Genomic DNA, 14,876 nt, shown 5'->3' with positions numbered 1-14,876 from the left:
AGCTGTAATGCAGTTTTCACTGCCATCACTCTGGCAAGTGTTCCTGTTAGAGATAAAAAGTGGTGTAACACCTTTTAAGCTCCATTTTATTCTCACTCTCAGAACTTCTAATCTTTCCTGAACTCTGTGATCATGCTTTTTGAAGCATAGTCCTTTTCTCCTCTGTCATTGAATGCACTATCTGGCTGTTCTGTTCTTTGCACCTCTACCTTATTGGCAGACAGTTCCATACCACTAAGAGGCATCATTCCTGAAAAAAAAGTTTTAATTTTTTCTTTTGTAGAAATAACTTCTAATAAATGTGCATAGGATGACTTCCTCTTTTTACTAGCAACTTTACCTTCCCCTAATAAAGTAAATTGGAAATAACTAAATTGGACTGTCGTCATCCATCATTTGCCGGTTTCAGCAGCAGAAAGATTTTTGCAAAATGGAAAGCTATAAAGGAAGTTCAAATGGTCAATACTCCATCTCTTGTGTGCTGCTCTACAGTAAGATAAAATGATCCTGTTTATTTAATTGCAGTTAGCAATGACAGGTTCCCTCAAGGCTTCTGGGCACTTCATGATTGGGAACGCACTATGAAATAGTAGACCAGCATACGGATACATTAGTATTTCATGCCTGTAATAATGAAGATTGTGCTATGTACTTGAGGAGGCAGGGGGGAAGAATCCACCAACATACAAGGAAAGAAAGGGTGTGTGTGTGAAAAATCATAGCTGTAAAGAATCCTCAAGCAGTTTAAAATGGAGTATTTGCTGCGTTCATTTGCTGTCCTGTAGTGGTTTAACACTGGATCTGTAGTCTTAGCTGAGAAATTTGTTGCTGTTTGTGGATTAGTTTCAAAATCATACCGTTAATTTGATATATTTTTTTCCTACAGAAATACACAACAGGTTTTATTGTTGTTGTCCACCACATCCCCCCGATGAATTGTGATGGGAAAATTGCAATGTTCTAATTCTTATATGAAGTTAGTTTGTTCATTGTAGGAATATGATCGTAGTTTTTCCTTTGTGTTTTTTTGGTGCTTGTTAGTAATTTTCTGCAGGCTACGGATTTAGTGCCATCTTGTGGGAAAACTTAATAGCTGCAGATTTTTTTTTTTTTTAATTACTGAGTATGCTGGATTCATTGAAGCCATCAATGAGGAGACACTCCTATTAAATCTGACAAGAATAAATATAGATTTCACAAAGTTTATTGTGAAACCAAAGTCTTCTAACTTATGAAAATGTATTCTTGTGAGCCACATAGACATTTGAGCCCAAATGTTGTCTCCTTAATGATTCCTCTTTCCTGCTGATGTACACTACTTCAGTAACTCAGGATGAAATAAATGTCTTTCCAGATGGTCTTCTTGCTTTGTGATGCATCGTTTTTCTCTGTTGGATCTAACTGAACACTGTTTTGATTTGAGCTACTGAAATCTCAATATAGATTTTTTTTTTTTTCCTTAACTGTAGCAGAATCCATAGTTCTAAAGCTCCTTTTCAAATTATTTCAATGGGCAATGATTATCTATTATGGTTAATCAACTCACAGTACTATTCTTAGTAGAGAAAAAAAAAAAAGGAAGCCAAAGAATGCTCTTTTATGTATTTTGCCTGATTAAAATATGGCAGGGAGAGGTTGAAATTGGAAACCTGATTTAACACTTTATTTCCGGCTTACTAAAAGCTATGTTTGAAATTGTCATGTGAATAACTAATAGTCATGATTTTTCTAGTGGCTCCATTAAAAGAGTATAGTTAGAAAGTTTCAAAATCAAATGTTGGAAAGGTCATACAAAATGTTAAGATGTCCTGGTCCCACAGCTTTTAGTGTCTTCTATGTCAATGAAAATTTTCTGTCTAGAAATTTCAAGTGCCCATTTCACGTGTGAATTAAGCACATAAGTTTGCAATGCAGTGCTGAAGTCTAGTCTAGTCTTCTCTTTCCCATTCTGTGTCTTTCAATGTAGTGTAAAATAGTCATTGGAATCTCTTTTTGAGACATTGATGCACTCTATCAGACTGTTACTTTTCCCTGTATTGTTTCTTAGATATGATATGCAAAACGTTAACTTTTACAGCATGTGGTATAATAAGGTCACCTGAGAGACAAGCAAATGTTGTATATTATGGAAATAATTGTTTTAATACTTTTAGTTCATATCATTCATGGTTTGGTTTGATTGTCCTTACTGACAATAACAACCATCTCTATATCAGTCTGTTGAGAGACCTTATTGTTGGAAACACTGGACACCTATCTAGTTTTCCTTTATGTGCTGCTTTTCTTTTATAGCTTCAGCACAGTCTGTGCTATGTCCACAGGACTTCCTGTCCTCAGATTTTATTTTGTTGAATGAAAGAAGGGGCAAGTTTGTTTCTTTGGAGACAGACTGCGAAATAGGACAAAGGACCCCGATTCACACAATTTTTATCTAGTAAACGGATCGCTTTTACTTTTTTTTTTTTTTTTCCAAATTAGTAGTGAGCTTTCTGCAAGAAACCCCTAAACTCTATAGCAAAAGATCAAGCAGATAAAGGAATGGACTGAAGATGAAACAAAAGTTTTTCAGTGTTTGAAATGTGACCTTGTTTACTCTCAATGCTCTCCTTTTGTAACTGATTTCTTGACCCAGTGCCCGAAAAATAACTCCTTTAGTGTAACTAAACCTCAGTTTTTGAGAAATAAGATAGTAGGCTTTTTTAGCATCCAGGATTTTTGCTAAGTTATTATTTTGGCTGAATCAACAAGCTGGACAATATGTTTTACTGCTGAAAGAGAGAGAGGAAGTTACCAAGTATTTTGCCAAATAATTTGAAAGACCCGAAATGAGATCACACACCACAGAAAGCATTGACTTTCCTGGAAGAATGTAGTGGAAGAAAGAAGGAAAGGATTACAGGGAGAGATATTTCCAACATGCAGTTAGGTTTTTTTTTCTACCCCAAAACATACTGAATTAACAAATGAACTTCAGTGCATTAGAGATGGATTTGTTGTACTGTAAATATCTATCATGAAGAATTTTTTTTTGACAGAATGACAAATGGTATCTGTGATAGCAGGCCTACTTAGGGCAGAGGAAAATAAATGCAAAATGGCATCTCTCAGCCCACAGAAAACCAGGGCATTGGGGAAGAAATATATTTACAGAAAGTGTCTTAAGAATTAGGTTCAAAACTACTGTGAAACTTGCAATACCAAAACATTTTAGCTTACAGTTACCACTCAGTTATAAATGGAGATGCATTTCTGTACAATTACCTCAAATTTGTAGGCAATACTTTGTCTTTCCCATGCTGTTTGCTTTTCACTGAAATATTTGTGGGAGGTGACCCCTGTATGGAAATGTCTGTATTTAAAAAAAAAAAAAAAAGTATATTAAAATATGTGTGACAATTTCTTTTTTTAACTTGCAAAGCGGGGTATTAAGGGCAAGCTTTATAGAATTTGACAAGGCATGAAATTTAAAAGCATAAGGGAAGAAAGATTAGGGAAAGCCAGTAAACAAGAATTCTCTGTTTTCTAATACGTGGTGCCACTCGCAAACGCTGTTATGCAGAAATTGTGTCACATCTGTTGCACTTCCAGAATTTTTAATGCTGAAAATGCATTGTGTGTGTGTTCTGAATCTCCTGTGATTTCTCACAAATTACATCTGTCTTCTCTTTTCATCTCTTTCTGTCAGTCCTGTCTTATTCAAGCAAAGTTCTTGCCAACTGATCCTCAGTTTTGCTGCTTGGATGCCAGAATTTTAAATTACATTAGACAGATGAGCAAATTCATGGGAGAATCCATTTCTTAATTTATGCTGATGAAGAAAATATCTCGGATTCCCTCTTTGGTTTTACCTTACGGAAGAATATAAAGTTTTGCATGTTTGTCTTTAACAATGTTTAGTTATAAATATTTATAAGTCTAATACTTGTTTCAGTAGTAAAACCGAAGTTAACATACAGATGGGTTTAGATGGAGTTCATAAGAAAGCTTTAAGTAGTTGGTCACCTTTCAATGATAGCGCTTCATATGATGAAGAATGAAAATGGAGCAGTGGCAAATAATACAATAAATAATGAAGCTTGATTTTAGAAAATGAGTCTCTAGACAATAATATAATTTGCTGTTATACTTGTTCAGGTGTGTTGAGGTATAGCTGTAGCTTCCTACTGTTTACAGCTACATAGTAGGATTTTTTCTTTTCTGCAGTCATCATCAAGTATCAGCATCCAAAATGTCGAGAGGCTATACTGTATCAACTGATCCAGTCCTTTAAATTCTATGTTTATGTCCCAAGGCACATTTTAGTTAGTACATTTTGTTCTCTTTGTTGTATGCACCATAGAGATAATGTGATCATGTAGGGCTGCATGTTAAGATATCCCATACCATCAAAAAGTTAGCTGCAGAGACTGCTTAAAACAATCATTCATAGTTTTAAGAATAAGTTCAGAAAAATACCATGCCTTTTCAAAGGCTGTAACAGATCATAAACACCTGACAAAATCCTTTGTCACTTACGTGCATTAATAAAAGGAAAAAGAAAAGAAATCTTCAGCTTGTCTTAATTTCCAGCTCTCCTGTAAGTCTTTGTCATGAATCCTCATGTGCTCCTATATATTCCCATACTACCAGCAGCCCATGCCACCCTGCAGTGTGTCAGTGTGTGTTGCCTGGACCTTCTCTCTTTCCTAGACTCCAATTATTCCGTCTAAACTTACAGGGTATTTCTGTCAGTCGTTTTTCACTTTGTCATGTTGCTTGACCATCACATTGTATGGAAGTTCTGGCACTGAGAGAACAGAGACTGTTAACACCATAGTTATGTCTCAATTGTTGTAAAGGCAGGTAAGAGGGTCCCAGAAGACAAAGCTAATACATTTTGTCCTTCTGTTTGGAGTGGGAAAGAAATAGAATCAGGAGCTAAAAGTGGAGCTGTGAAAGATAGGAGCTACAAGTCAACAAAAAAGATAGTGGAGCGTAACAGGGAGGATTGAAGCATTAGGTGGGGAAAAAAAACTCAAGTCCAATAAAATAACTATATCTCTTTTTCGGATAAAGCACCAAAACAACAAATCATCTTGGATGGCCTGAGAAATAGTGGTTTCAAATCTGCTGGATGGTCGTGCCATCACCCCCTCAAGTCATAGTGCAATACTGAACTATTTAGAGCAGAATCTATCAAAGAATATACTCAGAATCCTCCAGCTCTGGTGCCCAAATTTGAGTAATTCTGGTCTGAGGAATTAGCTTGTTAGATTTTCATTACATTACAGAAAACTACTAGCAAATTGTATATGGATGGATAAATGCATATTTCAAAATCCATCACTTGATGAGAACATGACACCACTTTCTGCCACCAAATCCCTCAGGTTGGCTTTCCCAGGCAAAACAGCCCCAGATGTAATTTCGTTCTTTCTTGACCTTACACAGGGTTTGTCAGTTCCTTCTATGTTAGTAGCAGGCAATTTTTTATGTGGCAGTAGACTGAATTCTTCAACATGTTCTTTGCTTTTGGTGCCAGGGTGATGGCGTAAAGTAGGAAAAGCTTCTGCAGGTGGACTGACAATTTTCAATCTCTGAGTCACCTTGTGATTTCCTTTCCTCCACTGCTTTAAGGCTCTGGGATGCTCTGAAAGTGCTCATGTTCTCTGATCCAAAGCACATTATGGCAGGACAGTTCTCTGTGGGCAATGCCTTTGGGAATCGCCATTGGCACAGATTGGAGGAACTTCCTTGTGTAGAAAGTGAGTTGGAATCCAGGACAGGCCATTAACTCATCTTCCTCTCATAGTTTTGTTTCAGTTTATGTGGGCAAATTTGAAAACCTGCACTATGCTTAATTCAGAGAAAGGTTAATGGTGCCTCCTGTGCAATTCCATAGATTGCATCTTGGAGTTGGGCTATAGAGAAGGAATGAAAATTTCTGAGAGAACTGTTTATCTGTTATCAGGAAATTAGCATGGGAATATTTCTGGTCAACTAGTCTGGTTTTAATAAACAGTATGAAAAATACGATAGATCTTGCATATTTTTTTAAAATCCCGTGAAGTTCTGTGTTTGTGTAATGACAGCGGTGTGACAGATATTCACAGCACTCCTACATTCCTCCTCCACTGCAATTTAATTATACAATTTTTTTCCACCCTCACAACATTTGTTCTTTCATTTTCTTAGCTACTTGCAGATACAAAAATCTGTGCCACCACGAGTCTAAATCTGGTCCATCATGTTCAAAGAAAGTTCCAACTCCTAGAAGTTGTATAAAAATGGATTACCTTACATCAAAGCAGCAGTAGTCTGTCGCAGCTGAGGCTGTTAGTTTTTACATAATTGCTGAGAAGCAGCCACAACTACTGTTGTGCTCAGGGACAAACATGATTATGGGCAGAACCTAAGAACAACATACTCAGGTTGCTGTGGGACAGAAGAGGAAGTTGTCTGGTTTATTTTAGCCAGAATTGCTGTTTGAGTTCTGACGTGTAACTTTTCTAATTATTTGTGTGATCATCCAACAGTTTTGGCAGTTACAGCTTGCATTTGAAAGAGTTGTATGTTAGCACTGTGTATGTTGTTTGCTTTTATTTTTGTCTTACAACATTGAGTTTCCCTTTGCTTAGCTACAGTCTTATAGACATATAGGCATTTGGTGTACAGAGACTTATTGACTTTAGGAAAACATTTATTAGTAAATAGTTTTAGTGTCAAGTAATAAATATTGTCTAATTTAAAGTTATGAGGATGTATCTTAAAACATTATTGAGACTGGAGAAAACAGTTCTTTTATTTTGACTACTTTTAGACTACTGGTGATTGCTGAATATTGCTGTTGCGTAGTAGTGAAATCATTCTGGAATACAGAGGATTTAGCTTACTTTGCTTATGTTAAGGAAATTTTCTAGGTGTTATTTCAGCCAGTCATTCTTTTGAGGAACATATAGATATGAGTGTCATTCTTCACATCAATGCCCAGGGACTGAAACTCTAGCTGGTACCTGGTGTGGACACCAACTTGAAAATTAATTAATTAAAAGGGAAATGTCTTTATATAATATTGAATGAATTTTTGTTTGATCGAAAGTAAGCATTTCACTTAGAAAAATTATAGCTTTTTTTTTTTTAAAAAGGCAATTTAAAATTAAAAATAGCAAAACACTTCTTCTAATTTCAAAAACAAAATAATAATTTATTGAATTCTTTTGGGCTTTTGAAAGGCACTGTTTGCCAAACTTGATGCAAATTTATGAATAGTCTAAATTAATACAAATTTATTTTTAGATAATTACTAATCTGAGAATTTTCAGTAAGTATTAATCAAGGCTTCCTTCCATATCAGGAAAAACAAGTGAAGAGATATCAGGTCAGTTATATGATCCTAAGTCCAAATTTGTGGAAAATGAAGCAGTTTCCCTAAATTACAAGATTTAATAAAAATGTTATATAAATATTATTTTGTAAGTGATTATGATCTTTTTAATTTGTCATATTTGCAACACTCTCATGACTGCCTTTGAATAAAAAATGTATTTTTCTAAATAGAAACTGTGAGTTTCATGCATAATTACTTTCTATCCCTCATTGTCATTGCCTTCACTTGTCTTTGTTAATTTGCTCATTCATTATAATCATTGAATGTAATTCTGTACTCTTTGAAAATCTGATTTGGATTTATGCACTGAATTTCTGTGCTAAAACTGTCCATCTTGTGGTCATAAATAATCAGTGCATCAGTAGATTTGAAGCGGGAAAATTGCTACATCTAGAAGAATTTTAACTGTATTGTGAACTTTTAAGTTTATAAAAATAATTTAAAAGGTTACGAGATTAAGAACAGATGAGAATTACCATTGAAGCAGGGCTCTAAATACCCTACTTTTGTATGCTCTTAGCATGTGTCTAGCAAGATGCAAATATTAAGAGAATTAAGATCTAGACATTTGTTAAAACAGCGCTGTTTAATGATAGCATGTATTCAAAGTGTCTAACTGTACAAAATTCTGCCATTGGCAATACTTTTTGACATAATGTCTTTTATCAGTTATTTCAAGTGGAAAAAAGTGTTGTGGTTTTTTTTTAAGGTTTTGCATTTTTCATTTGGTTTAGATTACTGTTACAAACTGAAAACTTTACATGTAATTTTGCTAAACATGAAGGGTGTCAAGAGGATGGACCAGACTTTTCAGTGGTGCCCAGTGACGGGGTGAGGGGCAATGAGCACAGTCTGAAACATGAGAAGTTCCATGTGAATATGAGGAGAAACTTCTTTCCTTTGAGGGTGCCAGAGCCTTGGCACAGGCTGCCCAGAGAAGTTGTGGAGTCTCCTTCTCTGGAGACATTCAAACCCACCTGGACATCTTCCTGTGCCATCTGCTTTGGGTGAACCTGCCTTAGCAGGTGGACTGGACTGGACTGGATGATCTCCAGAGGTCCCTTCCAACCCCAAGCGTTCTGTGATTCTGTGTAAATTATAGAATCATTTAGATTGGAAAAAAACTTAAAGACCATCAAGTCCAATCGTAAACCTAACACCAAATAAAATGAAGAATCTTCCCATATGGAGTTCATGTGTTAATGAATTATGTGATTGTGCATGTGGTGTGGTTCCCCCCACCCCCTGCAGTTTTGTTTGTTTGTTTTTTAATTTTTTTTCTTATTTTAGGATTTTTTGGGGGATAGGTGTGGTTTGTTGTTGATTGTGTCTCTTAAGGCAGTGAGTAGAGGGTAAAAAAATAATAAAAACAAATTGTCAGTTAAAAAATATAATCTGAAGAGAACTTCGTAAACCATAGTAATTTGGGATAATTATCTATGTTTCAGTCTTAACATGGGCAAAATCCTTTTTGATTTGTGTTGAATAAGGAGTGCAAGATTTACCTCTTGAACAGAGAAAGACCTCTGTACTCAGATGTAGTACAAATATTTTAGGAAGAGTCATGGTGTTTTGAAAAACCTTAAAGTATAAAGGAACAGTAAGATAAAATAGGAATGTTATTATTTGCTGTGGGACTGTTTCTAAATGTTTCTCTTTGTCGCACCTGTTGAGTAAAGTCTGTCTTTAGTTTAGCTTTATATTTTTGAGTACTGTGAAGTTGTTGGTGTCTTTCTGTATAACTCAATAAAATGATTTTTTCTGCTGAAGGTGTATTTTTGTTGAATTCAGTTCTTTCTATTGAATCTCCTTTGCTTGCATGTGACCTTTATTTATGTTGATTTTGCTTCATTTTTTCATTTACCATGCTGTTCAGTTTTTGGATGCCAGGAGAACAAAGGTTTGTCCGCTATTTGCAGTCAATTTATTTTTCGAAATTCAGTATTGCTTATTGTGGTTTTTTGTTTGCTTGTTAGAGATACAGTAATACCGTTTACTAAACATGTTCAAAGCTTTAGTTACCAAAAGAAAAAATAAACAAAACCAAAACTCTCAAACCCCCAAACCAACCAGCCCCAACTCATCTGCTCCCCAAAGCCCCCTTCAGTTATAGTGCGTGCTTTGACTTTATAAGTGACAGGACCGTTGAGCACTATGAAGGACAGAATTCATTACCTTTAGTCTATGAAGTAATTTAGAAAACATGGAATACTGAGTCTTTCAGCTTTATAGGTACATATCAGTTGTACTAATGGATATGTCACTGCCTAATGTTTGGGTTTGCTGGTTTGCCTTTCTTTGTTATTTATTTTATCCCTGACACTATTTTGTGTGTTTTTTTTTTTTCTTTTCCTGGGAGCACTTGAAAGATATTACAAATATTGTTACGTGTGTTTGCTGTTTTATGAGGTTGTTTGATACACTTTCATCATTGATTCTAATGAATTTTTGTAACGGCATACAACAAAACTTTAAGCAAAACTATTACTATGTTGAGGTCCAAAACTGATGTATTTTTTTTCCCCTATTTCTTCATTGCAGCATCTGCAATTGACAATCCAGGCACTTCAAGATGAGCTTAGAACCCAGAGAGACCTTAACCATCTTCTCCAGCAAGAAAGTGGAAACCGAGGGGCTGAGCATTTTACCATTGAGCTCACAGAGGAGAATTTTCGAAGACTACAAGCAGAACATGATCGACAAGCTAAAGAGCTCTTCCTGTTGAGAAAAACTCTAGAAGAAATGGAGCTTAGGATTGAAACACAAAAGCAAACACTGAATGCCAGAGATGAATCAATAAAAAAGCTTCTGGAAATGTTACAAAGTAAAGGTTTGCCATCTAAAGGAATGGAAGATGACAATGAGAGAACTCGAAGGATGGCAGAGGCTGAATCTCAGGTTAATCATTTAGAAGTGATTTTAGATCAGAAGGAGAAGGAAAACATGCATCTCAGAGAGGTAAGGAAAAACTAATTTGTTTAACAGATATTGTCAAAGTACTTGCTGCATTTTTAGAAATATACTTTAGAGTATCTAAGTGTTTTCCTGCTCTCATTTTTTCATAGAAAATAACATGCATTTGTTTTACATCTGAAATAAATACTCAACAGGATTATATGGCATTTGAAAACAAGTATAAGAAATTATGGAAGAAAAATAATTGTATTTGGGGCTTATTGTCTCTGACACGGTGCTTTGCGTAATTTCTGTTTGCTTTGTATTTTGACAAATCTGTGTTTGGCAAAGGAAGACTAGAACAACTGAAGAGTGAAGTAACACCTGCTGCTGCTTTAAACTAAATAGCCATGAGTGTATGTGACTTTTGTTTTATACCTCTTGTTAAAATGTTTTGCCTTCCATATAAACAAATGCTTCTGCCTATGTGCATCTCTACTGTATTTTAATGCTTGGTGCCCCAACTTTTTGGGTAAATATGCCAATAATGTTGCTGCAGTAAAATGCTGGAGTGGTGGCTGCACTGTACTTTGAGAGATCCTTATTTTGATCCCGAGTCTACCTGCACCAGCAGCCCATGTCATTTGTGAATGCATTTTTGGAACTGGGTTTGAGATGATTGAATTAGTGCAACTGAAAGAAAATCTGGCCTGGGGTCAAGACCATCTGCCCCTCCACGTCTCGTCAGCATTATCATGTGACTAGTGGCAGACAAACAAGACAGTGTGAGTCTTCCTCAGAAAGATCTTGTGCTTCCTGCTAAGAAGGGTGAAAATTGCAGGGAGATGGAGGACAAGCTGCCCACAGTAAGAGGAATAAGGACAAACAGGTATGTTTCCTTAGAAACTCAGTAACAGTTTTGTGTGATTGAACTTCCAGGCAATAAAAATGCCAATTTGCCTGGCAGATCAAAGCATGAATAAAATCAGTACAGGAACAGAGAAAACTATTATTGGCTCCTGTACATCAATAAATGTATGAATGCTAAAGAACAGCTATTTATACCTACATAATGTTGTCTAAATATTTTCTTTGCTATGGGCAAATTATTTTATATTAGCTAATGGCCACTTTAGTTTTCCTTATTCTTCCCCCCCTCTTTTATCATCTCTAACGTAGAATGTGTATTGATGATTTGGTGGTATCTGAGGCCCATCTGAAGCTTGGAAACTGGGAAATTTGCAAGGCACAATGATATCTTTCAGTAAAGTTTTCTTGTGAAGTTGTGGATCCTGAATCTTTTCACAGGCAGAATTTTAGTTGAAAAGTGATGCCACCTGTTAATGACATCTGAAACTCAATGAATCCTGAAAGGGGTTGCATAAGGAATTGATGATACAGAGTTTGTGATGAGGAAGGATTGTGGGAGAAGTTCTATGAATAAGCAGACAATTTTCTGGATTTAGATCTGCTATTCTCAGGCTACTACATGCAGTCTGTTTCAAGATGGATGATTTATTACTTGGTTTATGTGATATTTTGTTTGTTCATTTTTATTTTACCTGTTGCACAAATATTGCTTAAGTTAATGAATCCTAATTTGGGTATGTATTTTACATGAATAAATTTACAGAGGGAATTTGAAGAAGGATTCTAATTAATACAGTCAAGAACAGTGAGAGAAATAGAACTAAATAGAACTTGAAAACTAGATAAAATGCAAGCTTCCAAGTGAAGTCCTTGGGCATCCAATTTATATAATAATAGGAGATCATATTGCTATTTATAGACTGCATGTTTCTCCTATATTTGTACTGAACTAGTTTTATGTTTCAGAGTTCCCTCTGTGTTACTCTCAGAAGCCAAGGAAAAAATGGTTTCTTCCTCAGTTTCTGTGAGGGTATAGAGGTTGTCTTTCCTATGGAGTGCTGCAAGTATAGAATGGGGTTTACTGAGTTTCTGCTTTATGGCATGCTGGTATGTCTTGGTAACTGATCGAGGTTTAAAAATTTACTAGGTTTGCTCTCTGGAATCTGCAATCTCTTTGTCAGATTGGCAGGAGCTATCTAATGATCTGGAGATTTTGCCGAACAATTTCCTTGCTGTTATAAGATTTCAAGGCTTTGGGTGAAGTCAGTTTTCCCAGCTTTCTTCTTCCTGTTGCATGTGGTATTTGTGGGTTTTACTTTTTTTTTTTTTTTTTAATTAATTTTTCCCCTCCTCCTGGAGATTGTAGGCAGCTTACAACTATGCTGTGTAAGGTGTGTAAACTCTTTATAAATGAAATGTTTAGTAGATGCCTGCTTGTTTTTCAGGAATCTGAATTTAATTGTTCAGGTTGGCTCTTGGAAAATGTTTTTACGTTCAAATTTTGTCTTTTGCTGTCTTGTTATGGGAAACTGTTTGTATGCTTTCAGGGGAATATACAGATATTCTGTAGAGTTTTATCTCTTTGTTAAAAGTCCAAACGGATCAACCTTTTATCTTCATGTGTAGCTTGGTAAGTCCTTATTTTGCAGTGTTTGTTTGAATTGCTATCACTGCACATAGTCTTCATCCTGCACAATACAGTTTTCCAACATGATGGCACAGGAATTATTGCGTTGGGTCTTCCGTAGTAGTCTTCTCAGTGGATAGATACTTTTTCTTTTGAGCTAGTGTTTTTCAGTTTTCATCCTGACTGTGTAAATGACCTTGCAGAGTTACTGGATTTTTTTTTCTTCTTTTCCTGAGAATGATTTCAAAGTAAACTGGAACTTGGATACACTTTTAATGGATTCCATTCATTAATTATTTAGTATTCACTCAAATTGTGTTAATCTTTCTAAATCTTTAACAAAATATTTGTCTTTGTAAAACTTCATCTAAAATATTCTGCTTTCTGTATTTTTACAGGTGAGAGTATAGAGATCATGTTGAGTATATTTCTGAGAACTTTTTGGGTAAATGTAGAATATTGTCATGTGTAACATACTGTTTGATCAGATCCTGAACACTCTTTGTTTGTTTAATTAGTTTTGCTCTTTGACTTTCTGACAATGTACTTGGAACAAAATAAGGAAGATAAACTTCATTGTAGCAGCAAATTAAGGTTTGAACGGTTTTCTAGTGTGTCAATTTACTGTTACAATGATAGATTCTGCTGTTATCTCCAGCATAAAGAGTGCTCTCTATGGAAAAAAAAGCTGAAAACGGTGTAAATGAGGTTGAATGCGGAAAAAAATAACTGAAGACTACTGATTTTCTACAGCCTCAATGCTATATTAAAAAGCATATGTAGATTGACTTCTCATAAGCTAAGATGTTGGTATTTAGTTTAGAAGTACTATTAGTCCGAAGTTTTTCAGTTCTTGAAATCTGTGTACCATCATGTCACCTTTTAAATCCTAGCTAGAGAAAAGCCAACTCTTATGTATTTTGCTGAGATTTTGATCATGTTTTCCCCCAATGCAGCTATATCTTTCTCCCCTATACTGTTCATTGTTCTCTAAAATAGTGCCCAAGCAGGAATCTGTCGTCTTTTCTTCATTCACAGTCTTTTAGATTTCTCAACATGTTGGAATAGAAAGCTAATGAATGAGAAGCAGAAGAAATTGATTTTGTTATTAATAATCACTGATGGATGGATTTTTTGACCAAACCAGACAATTAAACTAACATACTGTGAGAGAAATTGAAGAAATTTACTGGTTGTGAATACTGGCAATTTAAGACACTCTGTTCTTATACACTCATGTCTCCAATGGTTGTCAGATATCTTTCCTTGACCTCAACTGCCCTGAGCACTGATCCTATTAGGAATCGAATAGCAAGGGATATGTCTGCTGTTATTCCAGAGCTGCTTTTGTCTAGCTAGTACTTTTTCAAAGTTCACTTAACTTTAGAGAGAGAAATAATTTTTCTTGTTGTCCTTCAGTCTCTAGCACTTTGTCAGTTATGAAATATTTCTCGTATTCATTTTCTGCCCATTTCATGTAAGCATGCATGTTACCAGAAACCAATATGCTACGGTTTTGATTCAAAATAATTTGCCAGATATCCAAGTATCATGTAAAAGTTTCTTTCTTAAGCCATTGATTGTTGATTTTTCTCTGTGAATTGCTAAACCAGAAGTTCAAAATATAGTTGCCTTCAAATACCTGGAATTTCTCTGGGTCCTGGATTATATTTCTTAGAGAAGGTGCAGGTAAAAGACATGCAAATAGCTAGTGTACCAGAGGCACAGGAAACTCTGGAAAAATAAACAACTTTTTTTTTTTTTTTTTTTCATATTCTTGGCAGATTTGGACTGACTTGGTGTAACTACCTGGCCCTCCAAAATTGTACCTTTCTGCATTGTGCAGTCCACTGCATCTTTAAAATTTGTTTCACAGAGGCAAACTTGTGCAGATAGGTTTACTCAAGTTTCCTATTTGAAGGTCTTAGGAACAGCAAATTTGAGGCTTATTATGCAGGAGGAGGAGGACAGTTCAGTTGAAGTTGTAATCCTTTTTTACATGAATAAACAAAAATGTCAGCGTCTGTAAAGGTCATTAAAATCTTGGGAAATAACCTATGCAAAAAATGGGATTAGATTTCCTTCCATATGTTAAGGAATTTAAAATATAGGGAATAA

General features: G+C 35.4%; 1 protein-coding gene across 14 annotated transcripts in view; it reads left to right on the top strand.

The window, feature by feature from the left end:
• Nucleotides 1-14,876, top strand: part of ERC2 (ELKS/RAB6-interacting/CAST family member 2) — a 433,731-nt gene that overhangs the window by 31,168 nt on the left and 387,687 nt on the right. For 10 of the 14 annotated variants that reach the window (XR_011740737.1, XR_011740732.1, XR_011740731.1 and 7 more), the window contains exons 3-4: nt 9,243-9,266; nt 9,908-10,324. Coding sequence is in view for 1 of the 14 variants with exons in the window: in XM_071813173.1 (XP_071669274.1) it covers nt 9,243-9,266; nt 9,908-10,324 (441 nt within the window). In the remaining 13 variants the exon portion in view is untranslated. The remainder of the gene's footprint in view (nt 1-9,242; nt 9,267-9,907; nt 10,325-14,876) is intronic. The other 4 variants (XR_011740734.1, XR_011740730.1, XR_011740738.1 and 1 more) reach the window with 1 other exon arrangement.

This window comes from Patagioenas fasciata, chromosome 10, assembly GCF_037038585.1.
Source record: "Patagioenas fasciata isolate bPatFas1 chromosome 10, bPatFas1.hap1, whole genome shotgun sequence".
NCBI lineage: Eukaryota > Metazoa > Chordata > Aves > Columbiformes > Columbidae > Patagioenas > Patagioenas fasciata.
The sequence above is the reverse complement of the archived record's forward strand: the minus strand, read 5'-3'. Positions and strand labels throughout refer to the sequence as shown.